The sequence below is a fragment of the Nerophis ophidion genome, linkage group LG05 (assembly GCF_033978795.1).
Source record: "Nerophis ophidion isolate RoL-2023_Sa linkage group LG05, RoL_Noph_v1.0, whole genome shotgun sequence".
Classification (NCBI taxonomy): domain Eukaryota; kingdom Metazoa; phylum Chordata; class Actinopteri; order Syngnathiformes; family Syngnathidae; genus Nerophis; species Nerophis ophidion.
The window spans coordinates 25,198,040-25,214,478 of NC_084615.1; the positions used below are offsets into that span (position 1 = coordinate 25,198,040).

The window sequence follows — 16,439 nt, forward strand, 5'->3', positions numbered from 1 at the left end:
CTCCTGCGATAAAGACATATATCACAACATATAATTGGGTATAAAAATGATAGTAGAAACATTTCAAAACGAAGACTAATCTGAGAGAAGATACTTGGGACAATGCGTCTAGTGAAAATTATGTAGATGAAGTATATGGTAATTTCCAAATATTTACATTATGCTCGACGACAAACATTGTTCATGCACACAACTTACTATGAAGCATAAAAAGAGAAATTAACCATGAATAATAAAGAGATTACAAATTGCTTTTAACAAGAAAAACGCATCAGATAGGACTTTAATAACAGGAAGGTCTATAGCGGCAGAAAATAAGTAGGCTACAAAACATATAAAAACAACCCAACGAGCATCTTATGAACATGTACAAAAATAATATTACAGCCACGTATTAGATAGGAACAAAAACCACATGACAGCAATATCGGGCATCCTGAACAGAATCATTAAGAATGATTCCAAGAAGAATTACCAGCAATACTTCTTCTCAGATGGAAATGTAAAAATGGACAATATAAACAAAGTGGTTGAACCCTTCAATAACTACTTGGTAAATAATGGACCATGACTGGAAGAAAATATTCCAGATTATTTGTCAATAGAGGACTTCAATGATACCCTAGGCAAATATCCTAGTTCGATTTTCCTCACCGAAATGAAAGAACAGGAAATAATACAAGACCTCAATTGACTTTAACAGAATTGATATGGAAATGATACAAAGGGTTATGGAAGAAATCTAAGAACCATAAATGAACAAACAAAATGAAAATAGCAAAAGTTGCATCAATCTATAACATCCATCCATCCATTTTCTACCGCTTATTCCCGTTCGGGGTCGCGGGGGGCGCTGGCGCCTATCTCAGCTACAATCGGGCGGAAGGCAGGGTACACCCTGGACAAGTCGCCACCTCATCGCAGGGCCAACACAGATAGACAGACAACATTCACACTCACATTCACACACTAGGGCCAATTTAGTGTTGCCAATCAACCTATCCCCAGGTGCATGTCTTTGGAAGTGGTTCTCAAATGGGGGTAAGCGTACCCCTGGGGGTACTTGAAGGTATGCCAAGGGATATTTTTTTTTAAATATTCTGAAAATAGCAACAATTCAGAAATCCTTTATAAACATATTGATTGAATAATAGTTCAACAAAATATGAATGTAAGCTCATAAACTGTGAAATGAAATGCAACAATGCAATATTCAGTGTTGACAGCTAGATTTTTTTGTGGACACGTTCCATAAATACTGATGATAAAGATTTCTTTTTTTGTGAAGAAATATTTAGAATTTAGTTCATGAATTCAGATGGATCTCTAATACAATCCCCAAAGAGGGCACTTTAAATTGATGATTACTTCTATGTGTAGAAATGTTTATGCATAATTGAATCACTTGTTTATTTTTCAACAAGTTTTTAGTTATTTGTATATCTTTTTTCCAAATAGTTCAAGGAATACCGCTAAAAATGAGCAATATTTTGCACCGTTATACAATTTAATTAATCAGATACTGATGACATAGTGCTGTATTTTACATCTTTATCTCTTTTTTTCAACCAAAAATGCTTTGCTCTGATCAGGGGGTACTTGAATTAAAAAAATGTTCACAGGGTAAATCACTGAAAAAAGGTTTAGAACCATGATCTATAAGACTGGAAACAAACACCTATTTACAAATTATAGACCTTTTTTGTTTATTTCCCAAAATTTCAGAAACCATACATACTTTGCAAGAGAATGCACATATTCATAGATAAAAGAATAATACTTTCAAACAGCCAATATGGGTACAGAGTTAACATTTCAACATCGATGACACTAATCAAAATAACGGAGGAAATTATCAATGCACAAACAAGCGTGGAGCTGCAGTGATTATGGATCCAACAAAAGCATTTGATACAACTAATGATAAAATCTTTACTAACATATTAGAACAGTATGGCATCGGAGGGTAGGTCTCGAACTGGGTAAAAACGACCTAACCAACATTCTTATACTTTAGCAGTTAGCATTTTTGTTTGATTTGTTTCTTATATTTATTAAATTGTTGGTTTTAAGCTGCAGTCAGTTTTTTACTTGTAACGCCATGATTAATGCTCTCAGGTAAAGAGGAACATTTAACATAAGAGTAAAAGTTAAGGCAAATAGGAACATTGTTGATTTTTTTCAGCTATTTTCCCAAAAATTCAACACAACTTTATCAGATTAATTGGTTTAATCAAACAAAATAATAAATAGATCACTGGACTACTAAAATATTCAACAGCTGCAGCCCAAGCAGTGTTTATGAGAGACGTCGTCCAATTTGGTGTTAGTTTTATTTTATTTTAAACATGCATACAATTTGTGCATGAAAAGAAACAACCTGCCAGTAGTCGCTTCTTCAACTGAAGTTATTTGTTAATTGTGCCTTTGACCTCAACCCCATCTGACATGTGGGTCACTGCACTTTGAAATTGATATACGGGGAACTGATTGAGCTAAATAATCCTCAATCATTAGACCCACAACATCAATCTTACCTTTGCCCTTCACAGACCAAAATATCCAAAAACCTTGACATGTTAACTTTTTGGCTTTTTGGCAAAATCCAAAGTAATCTTATTATTCAAGGAGAACTACAATGAGTACAATTTTATTGTCAGTTTTCTAACAGGCTAGTAGTCATAGACGACCCGCTGTTTCACAGTTTGAGTAATTATTTGAAGAAAAAGAATGGCAAAAGTTTCACTCACCTCAGTTAAGAAGTCCCCAGGAAGATCATAGCTTTTACAAAGCTCTGCAATGCTGATCAAACCAGTTTCCTGGAGTTTGTCATTTATTTCTTCTGCTAAATGGTTCAGGTAGGTGCTGTAGACCACAGAAACAAAGGCCGATTTGGAAAATATGAAGGTAGCCCAAAAAAACTAAATAAGTTCAACCCTTAATTGTTCACATCTCTCTCTATCAAAAAAATGACTACAAAAGTAATCTTGGATGGACACGTGGCAGGAAAACTAATAATGTGTCCAGCGAAACACTATGCAGCGTGGACACAGCATCTTCAAATCTTCAGTATTCCATTCCTGTCAAAAGTTCTAGAAAAAAAAAATACAGCTCACCTGCAGGATTACCTCAAACAAAACAACCCTTTTGAGAAGTTTCCGTCTGATTTCCAACACCCTGGCCACAGTACAAAAACAACCCTGTCAGGGTCACCAAAGACCTCTGGTTACCTATCCTCTTTAAACTCACAGCAGCCTTTGATACAACTAATCACAACATCCTACCCCACCGCCTGCACTACACCATTGGACTGTCAGGACATGTTCACAACTGGTTAACTTAAGTTTGACTGGCAGTACTGAGCATATCGCACGTCACCTACAATGTTAACCGCGCTTCGCCTGGGTGATTTCATTAGCAGGCATGGGCTATAATTTCACTTTAATGGCACGCTGTTCTAACTTAAAGACAAGCTTCACTTCTTCTTCTCCTTCTACACTGACCTGGAGGAGATTGAGGGGTACGTGAAGCTAAACTTTGTTCAGCTAAAGAGTTGCAAAACAGAATTAATCCAACACACATCTTCCAGCATAGCCAGCAATCCTTTTTTGGGTAAAACATCTGTCACCAATCTGGGTGTCATTCACATCAAACATCTCTGTAAAAAAATGTTCTACCTCCTCAGAAACATCACCAAACTCAGTTCCCCACTACCCCTAGGTAATGATATTCTGACAATAAAATGCTGTCCCAGTTCTGGCCTCTTTCTAAAGTTACCGTACTTTCAATTATGAAATCGAGAAATTACCTGTGATTAATGATTCATCCAAATGAACAAGAATAGGTAAAGTCATACTCACTTGTCGATAAGTTGTCCCAGCACAAGCTGAATATTTTTATCAGTTCTTGCAATATCATTCGCTTTATTTTCAACATGGACCCAATCCACATTGACAATCTGTATAAAAGAACATAACATAAATATTTACAATTGAAAAACTACACATCATCCCAAAAAAATAATTCAACACCCACCACTGCAATCAAAAATAGAGGAAAGGGGTGTATTTCAAATATACTATCATTTTTTGAGTTGCCCTTTGCATGGAAACAAGTACAAAAACAGGAGTACTTTGACGAGGAAGACAGATATGACGCTTGCTTGAAGGCACAAAAAAAACCTCACAATAGAATATTTAAACTGCACTGTACATTTGGTTGAGAGAATGAAAAAAACCCATCTGTTGTATGTGGGAATGTAAATATGTTAAAATATGGAAATATGTCTTATACAATAGGCCCTATTCCACCAGTGAGAATGAGATAATTATTTTTTAATCCATAGTCATGTTTAAAGCAGTTAGTATTTTCCCATGTACTGTGTCTTCTTGTAACTTCTTTGCTTTTATTTTATGTTCGCCATCAAATTATTGGTTTTGTCTTAAGGGCTCCTGTTTTTGGTTCACAAAGCTGTTTTGGCCAGTTCCTTATCTGTTTTGAAGAAGCAGCCGCGCTCCCTTCTGAGCGAGAGGGGCTGTTTTCGCTCTACATAGGCTGACTATTTGTCTGGATTTAGACCTCTTGTTGCTGATGCTATTGTCGCTTTGTACGGGCTGGTCTCCAAAATCTTTAGTAAAACTTGGCCAAGTGCTATTCTGTCTTGGTGGTCCTCTTTACTCAACTGATCCAAAAGAACTTGGGATTGACCAGTGTGTTTTATTCCCTGAGAGGAAGACCGGTCACCCGCAACACACCGCAGGAACTTCCCCACTTACCCAAATAAAGGGATGAATAAAGTTCCCCCTTTGTTTCCACCAAAAACTACCCGGGTAGATTTAGTTCTTTAGGAACCTTTCAGAGTTCCTCCTCGCTAAGTGGTACTTTTCAAACCGACCAGGAGACTTTTCGGAAGAGGGCTGTACGGTTGAACGCTGATTGGTTGAACCCAGTTGCGGGCGTTCCTAAAACTTATCTTTCAAACCCAGAACTGCAACTTGTTTATTTTTTATTTCTTGTGTATTTTTATTACAACAATCTTGACAACGTAGAGGAAGAAGAACAAAAGGAGCTTTCAAAATTCAGGAACATTTGTGGGGCATTTGTGTGCTGAAGAACACTGATCAGTGAAACTATTTTGGAATGTTTTTACTCAGCCATTGTCTTTAAACTGTGCTGTTTAATGTTCTTTATTATTTTTACCAACTTCATTTCGATATACTAAGCTACAAGAAGTGTACTGACTCTTTCAAATGTATTTACGAAGGCGTATGAAGCTGGACTCATAGCGGCGACCTAAGCTGCTTACTACTCTGACTTCATTGGATGAATGTGGAAAAAAGGAGAAAGCACATGAGTGGAACGAAGGTATATGACATCAATTATTAACAATTTACTTTATTACATGTTGTAAAAGTGACACTCCATTTAGCCTCAACCCGAGAGAACAGAATGCCAATTATAACAGGCTAACGCTATAGCCGACGCGTTTGTGTTGTCGTCGTAAGATAAACGCTGACATTTATTATTTATAAATTGTTATTTACAGCTCAAATGGACCAAAAAGAATCGCCTGATGAATTCCATCATTTACTATGAGGACAACTTTCTGACTGTTGGACAATGCGGCCAAAAGCCTGACTTTTTAAGAACAATTCGGTACACTTTATTTTAAAAATCATATTTTCTTTTGTATATGATTGCTTTTTATTTCAATGACTTACTTTTTAGTAAAAGATCTGTGACCTAATGTCTGTTTATTTACATGGTATCAGAATAGAAATATATTAAACCACTCCTCCATACGTCATCAGCCTGATTTGTAGAAACTACCCAGAACTGTGAACTGCGGTGGTAACACAAACCACACACTTCTACATGAACCTATAGATCCAGGAACCAAAACTTTTGGTGGAAAAGGGCCTAAAGAATGCACCACTGAGCACTAAATGTGCATAGTAAGAATACACCAAAAGGACTTTATCTATAAATCTAACAAATTTTGGACTATGGAAGAAAGAAGATCAAAACAATTAGAGTAAAGTAGCTAGCAATACCTAATGTTATACTTCCAAGATACCATATGTCAAGTTTTCAATAGACTACACAGTACCTGCTGGAGTTCCACAATGTTGATTCGCCCTGAAAAATACAACATTTGTGTTATGCTATGCTGATTATGGATATGGATGGTGAATTGAAAAATTGACACTGCAACTCTATGGGACAATTTTTTGACAGCGTATACAGAAGAAAATTCAATTAATTGATGCAAACCCCCCAGTGTCCTAGTTTACGAGATTTTCGGAATGCGAGCAGTCTGGTCTATTGGATAATTGTTATGCTTTAGGTTGTGAACAAAAATTTGAGTTACAAGCCTACCCACCGCAAAATGGCGAATGTCACAGTGAACCCAGAAAGATCCGACCAATGCAGCAGGCCTTACTCGCTAGCATTAGCTTAAAGCTAGAGATTGACATAACTTGTTTTTTCATCCATTGGAAAGAAAAAAAGTTAGTGTGAAAACCTGTGCTAAGAAGGACTATATGACATTTATTGAGTAAAAAAAGGAATCATAAAGAAACAAACAAGGGGTGATAAAATGATAAAAATATTTATACACTCATTTATACACCATATCCTTTAAACAGGCCCATTTAATTATGTGTATCCACTCGGCATCCCTTGCACCGGTCACCCAGGAGGGGAGTCCCCCACATCTGCGGTCCCCTCCAAGGTTTCTCAAATGTGCAAAATGACGTCGCTTCTGGATTTGTTTGGTCCAACATTAAGCTGTGCATCAATATAGTGATCTATTACATGTTCAATGCAAGGTTTCCCGCAGCGTTTTTGTGTTAAGGCGGTCGCCTTAACAACAAAGAGCCACCACCTAAACTAAAGTCTTAACCAGCTGCTCCTCTTATTTCTGCCTCTGTCAGTATATCTCTGCAGCACCCAGCATTGTCCCACCCACAGAACCATCTGATTGGTTAAACGCACAGCGGTAACAGCCAATAAGCAGTGCGTATTCAGAGCGCATGTAACAGCCAATCAGCAGTGTGTATTTAGAGCGCATGGGTTTAGTGCTCGTGCATTGTGGTGAGCAGATAGGTGTTTAGCAGGTGGCATAAGGCAGCGGACTATCCCCAAATTATAATAAACACCTCCCAGTCAACTACTAGTAACATCACTAGAAACATAAGCGGCAGCTCAGCTCGCTCGCAGTCCTTGAAGGTGAAGGCTAATTAGCTTTTAGCGTAACGTTAGCTTCTTTTGCGGTGTGTGTGTGCGTGCGTGTGTGTTTGTGTTACAGACAGCAAAGCACTGTCTGAGAGAAATACAAGCATTGTTGACCTACAGTTGACAACTAAAATATTTCACTTTATCTTTTTCTGTGTTGATTGAGCTGTGTTGAAGCAGCAAAAAACGACATTATGTTAAATGAAGAGTTTCCTGAAGCTGTCTCTGATAGTTGATATAATGATGTAACTGGATCATAAAGCCTACATGAACTCCCTGGTGTTCAGGGATGAATAGTCTCTCCTATTACTATTGTACTATTTTTCAGCTGTAGTTACATTAAACTTTAGTAATGTAGCAGTGTAGTTTTGAATGTCAGGGACCCTGCGATCACATGTTGATAAAAATACATGTATAACATTTACATAATAAAAATCAACTACAGGCTTCCCAAATTCTGTAATAAATTAAGCATGATGAGTTAAACATATGTCAGCATGTAGCATAACAATGACATACTTAGTATCTCAGGTAACTAGGACTGTTTTGTTTTTACTTAAAGGAAAAATATCGAGATATATATCTTATATCGCCACCTCTGTACTGCCTTCCACCCGAGCACAGTAGGATAGGCTCTTACCCACCCGCGACATCAAGGGAGACAATGCGCTGGTAAATGGATGGATTGAGGATATATTAAATCGTTTTTCAGTTCACTCGTATTTCTGGCTGTGTACAGTTTTTTTGTGGTTCCCCCCGTCCGCTGCAACGTGACCGAGTGGGTGTGTCGCCTTGGAAACGCTCGAGACGAAAGACGCTTTGCTTTGCAGAAGGCATACTTTCTAACCTGCACCAAAGAGGTTATGTTAATGCCAGTGTTTGTTTGTCTGTTTGTTAGCAACATAACTCAAAACTTAATGAACAGATTTTGATGAAATGGCCACAAAAAAAAACAATTGCTACTACGAACTTCTTGCTTTCGGCATTCCACGCACCCAACTTGCCGTCCTGCGTTACGCAGGATTCTGGGAGATGTTTTTTATTTTAAGACTCGGCCAACACTAAAGCGTCAGAAAAAAACTAAACACCAAGTTTTAATTTGATACAGTCACAGTATTATTGTAAAGACTTTGAAACCGAAACACAGCGATATCTACAATACTGTTAAACCCCTAATAGAATATACATAAAAGAAAATCGGTTCATCATTGTGGCCCTTGTTATTTTAAAACTGTTGTATTAATTATTGTCTTATGATAACAGTTATTGACACACATTGAATTTGTTTTTTCAGACCGACCTCCATGAACGTGAAGTTCATCCCTGATTTCTCGGTTGATCTGTGCTGGGGTGACATACTCCTTTCCATCAAGTGTGTGCACCACATCAAGTTTCTTGTCTTGAATCAGTCTGGAAATAATTTCGACACAATCCCTCTCGGATAACCTGTGAAGAAGATAATAATTTCAGGGTTAGTCAATTTTGTCCATGGTGCAAACACATAAGCCAGGCATCTGTAACACTTATAGTGCTATCTTGTACCCGTTTTGATCGCAAGAGATGCAGTATAATTGCCTTCAATTGCAATGTTTGAACTGAAGGATAATTTGGGCCTGATCAGAATGATTATTTGTTTGTAGGAACCTAGGGGCCGCAACAACGTATGGAGGTATACACAGAACTTGAACAATTATATGTTTCTTCAAAATATCCACTCTTTGCTTTGATTACTGCTTTGCACACGCTTGGCATTCTCTCGATGAGTCGCTGAGTAGTTACCTGAAATGGTTTTCACTTCACAGGTGTCAGTTTTGATGCATTCAGTGACAAGCTACAATGTAACTAGACATTATACATACTCATGCACAAACAATGATTTGCATTTAATTGCAAATATTTTTACATTTGTACCTCTGCACATTCTCTCTCTTGCATACGCATACGCACACACACACACACACACACACACACACACACACACACACACACACACACACACACACACACACAGACAGACACAGACACAGACAGACAAAAAAGTATTTTGTCAGTCAGCAATTGCGCAAGTTCTCCCACTCCATGCAGATCTCCTCCTGAGCAGTGATGTTTCGGGGCTGTCCCTAGGCAACAAAGACTTTCAAATTCCTCCAAAGATTTTCTATGGGGTTGAGATCTGTAGACTGGCTAGGTCACTCCAGGACCTTGAAATGCTTCTTACGAAGCCATTCCTACATTGGCGGTGTGTTATGGATCATTGTCATGCTGAAAGAACCAGCCACGTTTCATCTTCAATGGCCTTGCTGATGCCATGTTTATCTTCAATGCCCTCGCTGATGGAAGGTTTTCACTCAAAATCCCACGATACATGGTCCCATTTATCCTTCCCCTTACACGGGGTGAACCCCGCCTTCCGCTCGAACGTAGCTGAGATAGGCTCAAGCACCCTCACGACCCCGAACGGGACAAGCAGTAGGAAATAGATGGATGGATCTGTTGTCCTGGTCCCTTTGCAGAAAAAAACAGCCTCTAAAAAAAACTGACTATGGTTCCATGCACTAAATTTGTCAGACATTTCAAAGATGTCCCGTACACTGGGGGGCGCTTACTTCCTTTAGCGTGGTCTAAATGTATTGCTTTTTCCGTTGACCTATGACATCGCACCAAAACAAGGCGGCCCTTTACAAGCCTAGTTCTCATTGTACCTGATGTCTGCTGTAATATTGGCACAGATTACAAATATTACGTCTATAATGGCTATGCTAATGTCAAATAGCAAACAGCATCAAAGCATTATCTTAGATTGTGTTACGAACATGACACTACTACCAAGAAGGTCCCGAAATGGCTGGATTGAATGCAGGTCCGAAACAAACACAGGTGAGAGAGGGATGTTTTAAAGGCATTTTTAAACGGAAAATAGAAAGAAAACTTATGAATGTCTCCAAATTCATACAATAATCTCTGTGGATTCATTGGCATTTTAAGTCCAAAGGAAAAGACCATTTGTACCCACTTCAGATGAGGGCTGCTATTTTCCTGGACAGTTTTCTGGCGTGAATAGGTTTGTGTATGCTTTCTTCTTTGCCTTAAAATATATTATATTATATATAGTACATGCCAAAAGTCTGGCTGCACCTTCTCATTCAGTGATTTTCTTTATTTTCATGACTAGTTTGGTCCCTATGCTTAGGCAGTAAGGTTCTAAGCATAGGGACCCCCCAAGGCTACGTGCTAAGCCCCCTACTGTACACCCTCTTCACACACGACTGTGTGGCGTCCCAAAACAACACCAGTATCATCAAGTTTGCAGATGATACTACGGTCGTCGGACTGATCACCAGGGGAGCTGAGGCAGCGTAGAGAAGGGAGGTAGCGGAACCGGTGGCCTGGTGTCAGTATAATAATCTCTCCTTGAACACAGACAAGACCAAGGAGATGAATAGTGACCCACGGAGAAGGAGTGCACAGTACACACCTTTGTACATAGGGGGGACAAAGGTGGACAGGGTGAAAACCTTTAAAGTCCTCGGGACCGACATCAGCGAGGACCACACCTGAGATCACAACACCCAACAAACAATAAAGAAAGCCCAGCAGCGACTATACTTCCTAAAAAGGCTGAGAAAATTTGGTATGCCACCCAAAATTCTCAGCAACTTCTGTAGAAGTACGGTTGAGAGTGTCCTTACCAGCTCAATCATGGTCTGGTATGGAAACTGCACTGCTAAGGACAGGAAGGCACTCCAGCGAGTGATTAAAACTGTTCAGTACATATCAGGAGCACCATTCCCCTCACTACTGGACATGTACTCTACCAGGGCCACCAGGAGAGCACACAACATCATAAAGGACAGTACACACCCCCAGGACAGTCTCTTCAGACTCCTACCATCAGGCAGACGATACAGGAGCCTGAAATCCAGGACCACGAGACTGACAAACAGTTTCTACCCACAGGCCATCAGGCTTGTGAATGCTAACTTGTGAATACTAGTGCCCCCCGTCCCCCCTTCCCGTTTTTACTTCTGTCTTTTTGAACAAAAGACAGTTACCTTGACCACCCCCGAACTGTGAACCATCACTGTAGACACCTTTCACCTTTGATCACTAAAGACACTTTAACTGTTGCTGTGACCCAAGGTCACCTCCATATTTATACTGTTGACTGTCAATCAGAATGTGCAATAATGTCATGTTACTTACTGTGCCTTGTATACACATTCTTATTTTTAGCTAAGTACCGTGTGACTTGTTGAAGGGTGGACTAGCAAAGTAAGATTTTCGTTGTACGGCAAACTGTCTGTTTAACTGTGCATATGACAATAAACAACTTGAATCTATTTATACTGTAGATTGTCACTGAAGGCATCAAAACTATGAATGAGTTATGTACTTAACAAAAAAGGTGAAATAACTGAAAACATGTATTATATTCTAGTTTCAAGAACATCGCCACCTTTTGGTCTGATTACTGTTTTGCACACTCTTGGCATTCTCTCGATGAGCTTCAAGAGGTAGTCACCTGAAATGAGAGGTGACATAGTTTTGGTGCCTTCAGTAACAATCTACAGGCAATCTACAATCAGGGGTGTCAAACGTCCGGCCCAAAGGCCGGATCAGGCCCGTGAACAGGTTTTACCCGGCCCGCGGGATTAGTTTGCAAAGTATAAAAATTAACCGGAAATTTTAGAATGAAAGAAATAGCTGTTAAAGTTATAAAGTTAAAGTACCAAGGATTGTCAGACACACACTAGGTGTGGCGAAACTATTCTCTGCATTTGACCCATCACTCTTGATCACCCCCAGGGAGGTGAGGGGAGCAGTAGGCAGCAGCGGTGTTCTAAATGTGTCCACTGGATGTCGCAATAGCAATTGTTTGTATCTTTGGAGATGATGCTACATATGTACGAAATAAACCATGTGATGTTAGTACATCAGTCGAGTAAAATGATCAAATTACATAAATAACAGACAATAATTTGATTTTGATATAATTTTTTCATCTCAATAGATTGAAAATTAACACCAATGAGTTCCTCTCACCTCTAAAAACATGCACCTGGGGATAGGTTGATTGGTAACACTAGAATTGGCCCTAATGTGTGAATGTGAGTGTGAATGTTGTCTGTCTATCTGTGTTGGCCCTGCAATGAGGTGGCGACTTGTCCAGGGTTTACACCGCCTTCCGCCCCAATGCAGCTGAGATAGGCTCCAGCAACCCTGCGACCCCGAAAGGGACAAGCGGTAGGAAAATGGATGGATGAATGGAGTTGACTGCTGAACATTATCACATAATTTATTCAGTAAATATGAATAACGACAAATAAAGATAGTTTACTGATAACCACAACTTGAAAGTGTAAAAAACAACAACATTATAGTTTGTACAATTTCAGAATGTGCTCGTTCTATTTTTAAACAAAGAAAATAATCTGAAGTGGTCTTTGTTATTAAGTTATCGTGCCGTGATTTTACCAGTCCGGCCCTCTTGGGAGTAGACTTTTCTCCATGTGGCCCCCGATCTAAAATGAGTTTGACACCCCTGATGTAAATAGTCATGAAAATAAAGAAAACACATTGAAATGAGAAGGTGTGTCCAAACTTTTGGCCTATACTGTATATAGTTTACGATTATTACCATTAGGACTGGATATATTGATATACTCGATATATCGCGGGTTTGTCTCTGTGCGCAGTTGCTTTTAGCTGCTGGCATTACACTACAGGCTCTTCCCACACTTTCTTGTGTCTCCTTCCTTCAGACAGCAAGCGCACCTTCTTACATACTTCACATACTGTCACGTCATACGTCACATACGTATACGCCCTTGCAGAGCAGAGATGTAGCAGCATTGGTAACGTTAGCTGTGTTGCGAGTGGTAATACGAGAGAAAGAAGGTGCCAATCTGGTAACAAATGAAGAATTAATTAATTCCCAAGAAAAACAGCAGGTGGTCCATCGTCTGGCGGTGGTTTGGCTTCAAGTGGGAATACGTCAAACAGACAACCGTAATTTGTCAAGTGTGGAGCAAAAGTGTTGCTACAAAATGTAGCATTACTGCTAATGGTAGCATCATTTGAAAAGTCACCTGCTAGAGAATGAAGAGTGCTTAAAACTCCTCATGTCAACATCTCCGTTCGGTGCCACGCCAAAAAAATGCAGAGGCAACCATTTCCACATCAACACCGTATGAAAAAAATAGTGAACAACATAAGGAGATAACGTCCGCAGCAACCCACCAAATAGCGATTTGATTTCCTATTATGCAGCTCATATATTTGATTATTAAGTGCAAAAGAGTGCACTTTATTTGTTTTAAACTATTGCAGTGGCGTTCTGTACAAAAAGTACACTTTAATTTAGTGTTTTGATATGTCATCATAGTGACATCATGCAGGAAACTGCACTAATAGCTTGTTTTAAAATGTCTCTGACAATCTTGTACTTTGTGTTTTTAAAATGACATGAATGTTTGTGCCACTGATTTATAACTGTTTAATAAATACAGTTTTGGTCAATTGACTTAGTTGTGATTTCCCTCTCTGCATGAAAGTGTAAAATGAGCATATATATTAATGCAGTGTGAACAAGAATGTTTTAATGTAGGCACATACAATCTTCATACTGCTTTGGTTATATGCATTAAGTCAGCGTTTCTCAAAGTGTGGGGCGGGCCCCACTGGTGGGGAATAGAGACATGACAGGTGGGGCGCGAGGAACATTTCACTTTAAATTTTTTAAATTATTATTATATTCTTAGATTTTTTTTTTTACTATGCTTTTATTTTCTATACACACTGTAAATCACTTTGTGATTCTGTCCGTGAAATCCGCTATATAAATAAATGTAAATTACTTATTTTTCCTGTAAGCTTTAAATTTCTAGGTAGGAGCGAAAGTTTGACAGACATAGCAACAGTAACTAATGGAGGCGGGGCTAAGCGGAACAAACTTTCGCGCGGATGGGTAGCAGGCTAATGTGTGGACCAAAATTACACAAAATGGATAAAATTGTGACTCGCACCTCAAAGGTCGTCGAGCTAGAGCCAGCGCCTGCAGAGAAACAAAAATCTGGCATCTGTGTGAGATAGGGTTTTTCAGCTGTTGCTTCACTCAAAACGAAGTACAGGTCTCAGCTGAACATTGAGCATGACTTAAGAGTGTCAGTGTCAAGCCTGCAACCCCGATTTGAATAGCTGTGCAGTGCAAAACATGCTCATTGCAGCCACTAATGCTGGAGTACTGTAAAACTCATGTTCACTTGCCCTGTCTTGCCAAATGCATAGCTCCTCCTTTTTTAATTTTTTTTACAAAGACTGCAAAGTGGCACTTTTATTTTATTTATTATTGAACTTGATGCAAGTTATAACAATTTTATATGATTTATTATTGAACTTGATGCAAGTTATAACAATTTTATATAATTTATTATTGAACTTGATGCAAGTTATAACACTTTTATTTGATTTATTATTGAACTTGATGCAAGTTATTTTATTTATTATTGAACTTGATGCGAGTTACACCACAGCTGCACAGTTATTTTATTTATTATTGAACTTGAGGTTATTTTATGTTATTGAGTTTGAATGTATACAACTTGATGTTACTTGATATTCAATAAATTTGAAAATTTGAAGCTTGGCATTAGCGTTCTGTTGGGGTGATGGGGCTGGTGGGGCTTTAAAACTCCCCCTTGTCCAAAGTGGGGGATGACAAAAAAAGTTTGAGAACCACTGCATTAAGTTCAAGGCTGAGGCAAAATATCGAGATATATATCGTGTATCGTGACACGGCCTAAAAATATTGAGATATTAAAAAAAGGCCATATCGCCCAGTCCTAATTACCATTCATTCATTTTCTACAATTTGTCTACCACAAATGCATACTTTACTTGTTACAATTACACGAATTGGAAGGTATCTAGCATACACAATAAGCAATCAACTCGAGAACAAATATGTGTCTGTATGAACTGTCTGTAGACGTGTTATGATGTATGCGGATGATTTAGCCATCCTGTCTCCTAGCAGTGCTGGCTTTCAACAGCTGCTGAATATATGTACAGATTATGGTTTAAAATATGATGTGAAATATAATGCAAAGAAGAGTGTCATCATGATATGTAGAACTAGAGAAGACAAGGATCTCTCTTTTCCTTCATTCTATCTGTCAGGACAGGTGCTGAGTGTGTGTCATAAAACGAAGTATCTGGGGCACATCATTACTGATCTATTTAGTGATGATGGTGACCTATACAGACAGCGGTGTATGCCAAATGCCCAAGCCAACATGCTGAGAAAGAAATTGTATTATTGTACAGATGATGTAAAGATCAACCTTTTCAGAGCTTATTGCACTCCATTGTATACTGCCCCCCTGTGGGTAAAGTATAAGCAGAAAAGCTTTCAGAAGCTGCAGGTTGCTTATAATGATTGTATGAGGCTTCTTCTGGGAATTCCAAGAAGCACCGGAGCAAGCCAGATGTTTGTTAGATTAGATTAGATAGTACTTCATTTATTCCTTCAGGAAAAGTCCTTCAGGAAAATTTAAATTTCCAGCACAATCCCATTCAAGATCAGACAAACATTACAGGGAGACAGAACAGGATCGCTGACGGGTCTGCCGGCTTCAAGCGCCATTTACAAAAAAGGTGAGATACAAGTAAACAAGTGGGAGGAATGGGAGAAAAAAAATAGAAGATTAAAATAAAATAAAAAATCGGTCTAAGCCTGGGCCCCTGGAGAGGGGGTCCAGACTGATGCCAAGGGAAAAAAACAACAACCTATAGCCATAGTACACATCCCTCTTACATGTGTGTAAGATGGAACCATGAAGACCACAAAGGACATTAAAGAAGCGGATACAACCAGCCACTTCTACATGCAGCTATGAATAAAAATTAAAAGAAACATATACACTCTGGTGGCCTCTGCGGTGTTCCACGCCATCGTCCGCTGGGGTGGAGGGAGCATGGCCACAGACAGGAGCAGACCCAACAAAGCAACCAAGAGAGGCGACTCCACTCTCGGCCAACAACCAACTCTCGGCCAGTGTCCAGTCTGCATGGATGAGCGAGGATATGTCCAGGGAGACTGAGGTGTCCGACACCTGCTCACCCAGCCAAGACATCGCGACATTGTTAGTGTTGGGGTGTCCACTTTCTCAGCGATGCTACGCAACCTTATGTATAAGTTTATG

The 16,439-nt window shown here is 39.1% G+C and overlaps 1 protein-coding gene across 2 annotated transcripts in view; it reads right to left on the reverse strand.

The window, feature by feature from the left end:
* Positions 1 to 16,439, reverse strand: part of ufl1 (UFM1-specific ligase 1) — a 56,361-nt gene that overhangs the window by 38,157 nt on the left and 1,765 nt on the right. For both annotated transcript variants that reach the window (XM_061900383.1, XM_061900382.1), the window contains exons 2-5: positions 8,537 to 8,682; positions 6,110 to 6,138; positions 3,861 to 3,958; positions 2,751 to 2,865 (exon numbers count right to left, since the gene is read on the reverse strand). In XM_061900383.1, coding sequence (XP_061756367.1) covers positions 2,751 to 2,865; positions 3,861 to 3,958; positions 6,110 to 6,138; positions 8,537 to 8,682 — 388 coding nt within the window. The remainder of the gene's footprint in view (positions 1 to 2,750; positions 2,866 to 3,860; positions 3,959 to 6,109; positions 6,139 to 8,536; positions 8,683 to 16,439) is intronic.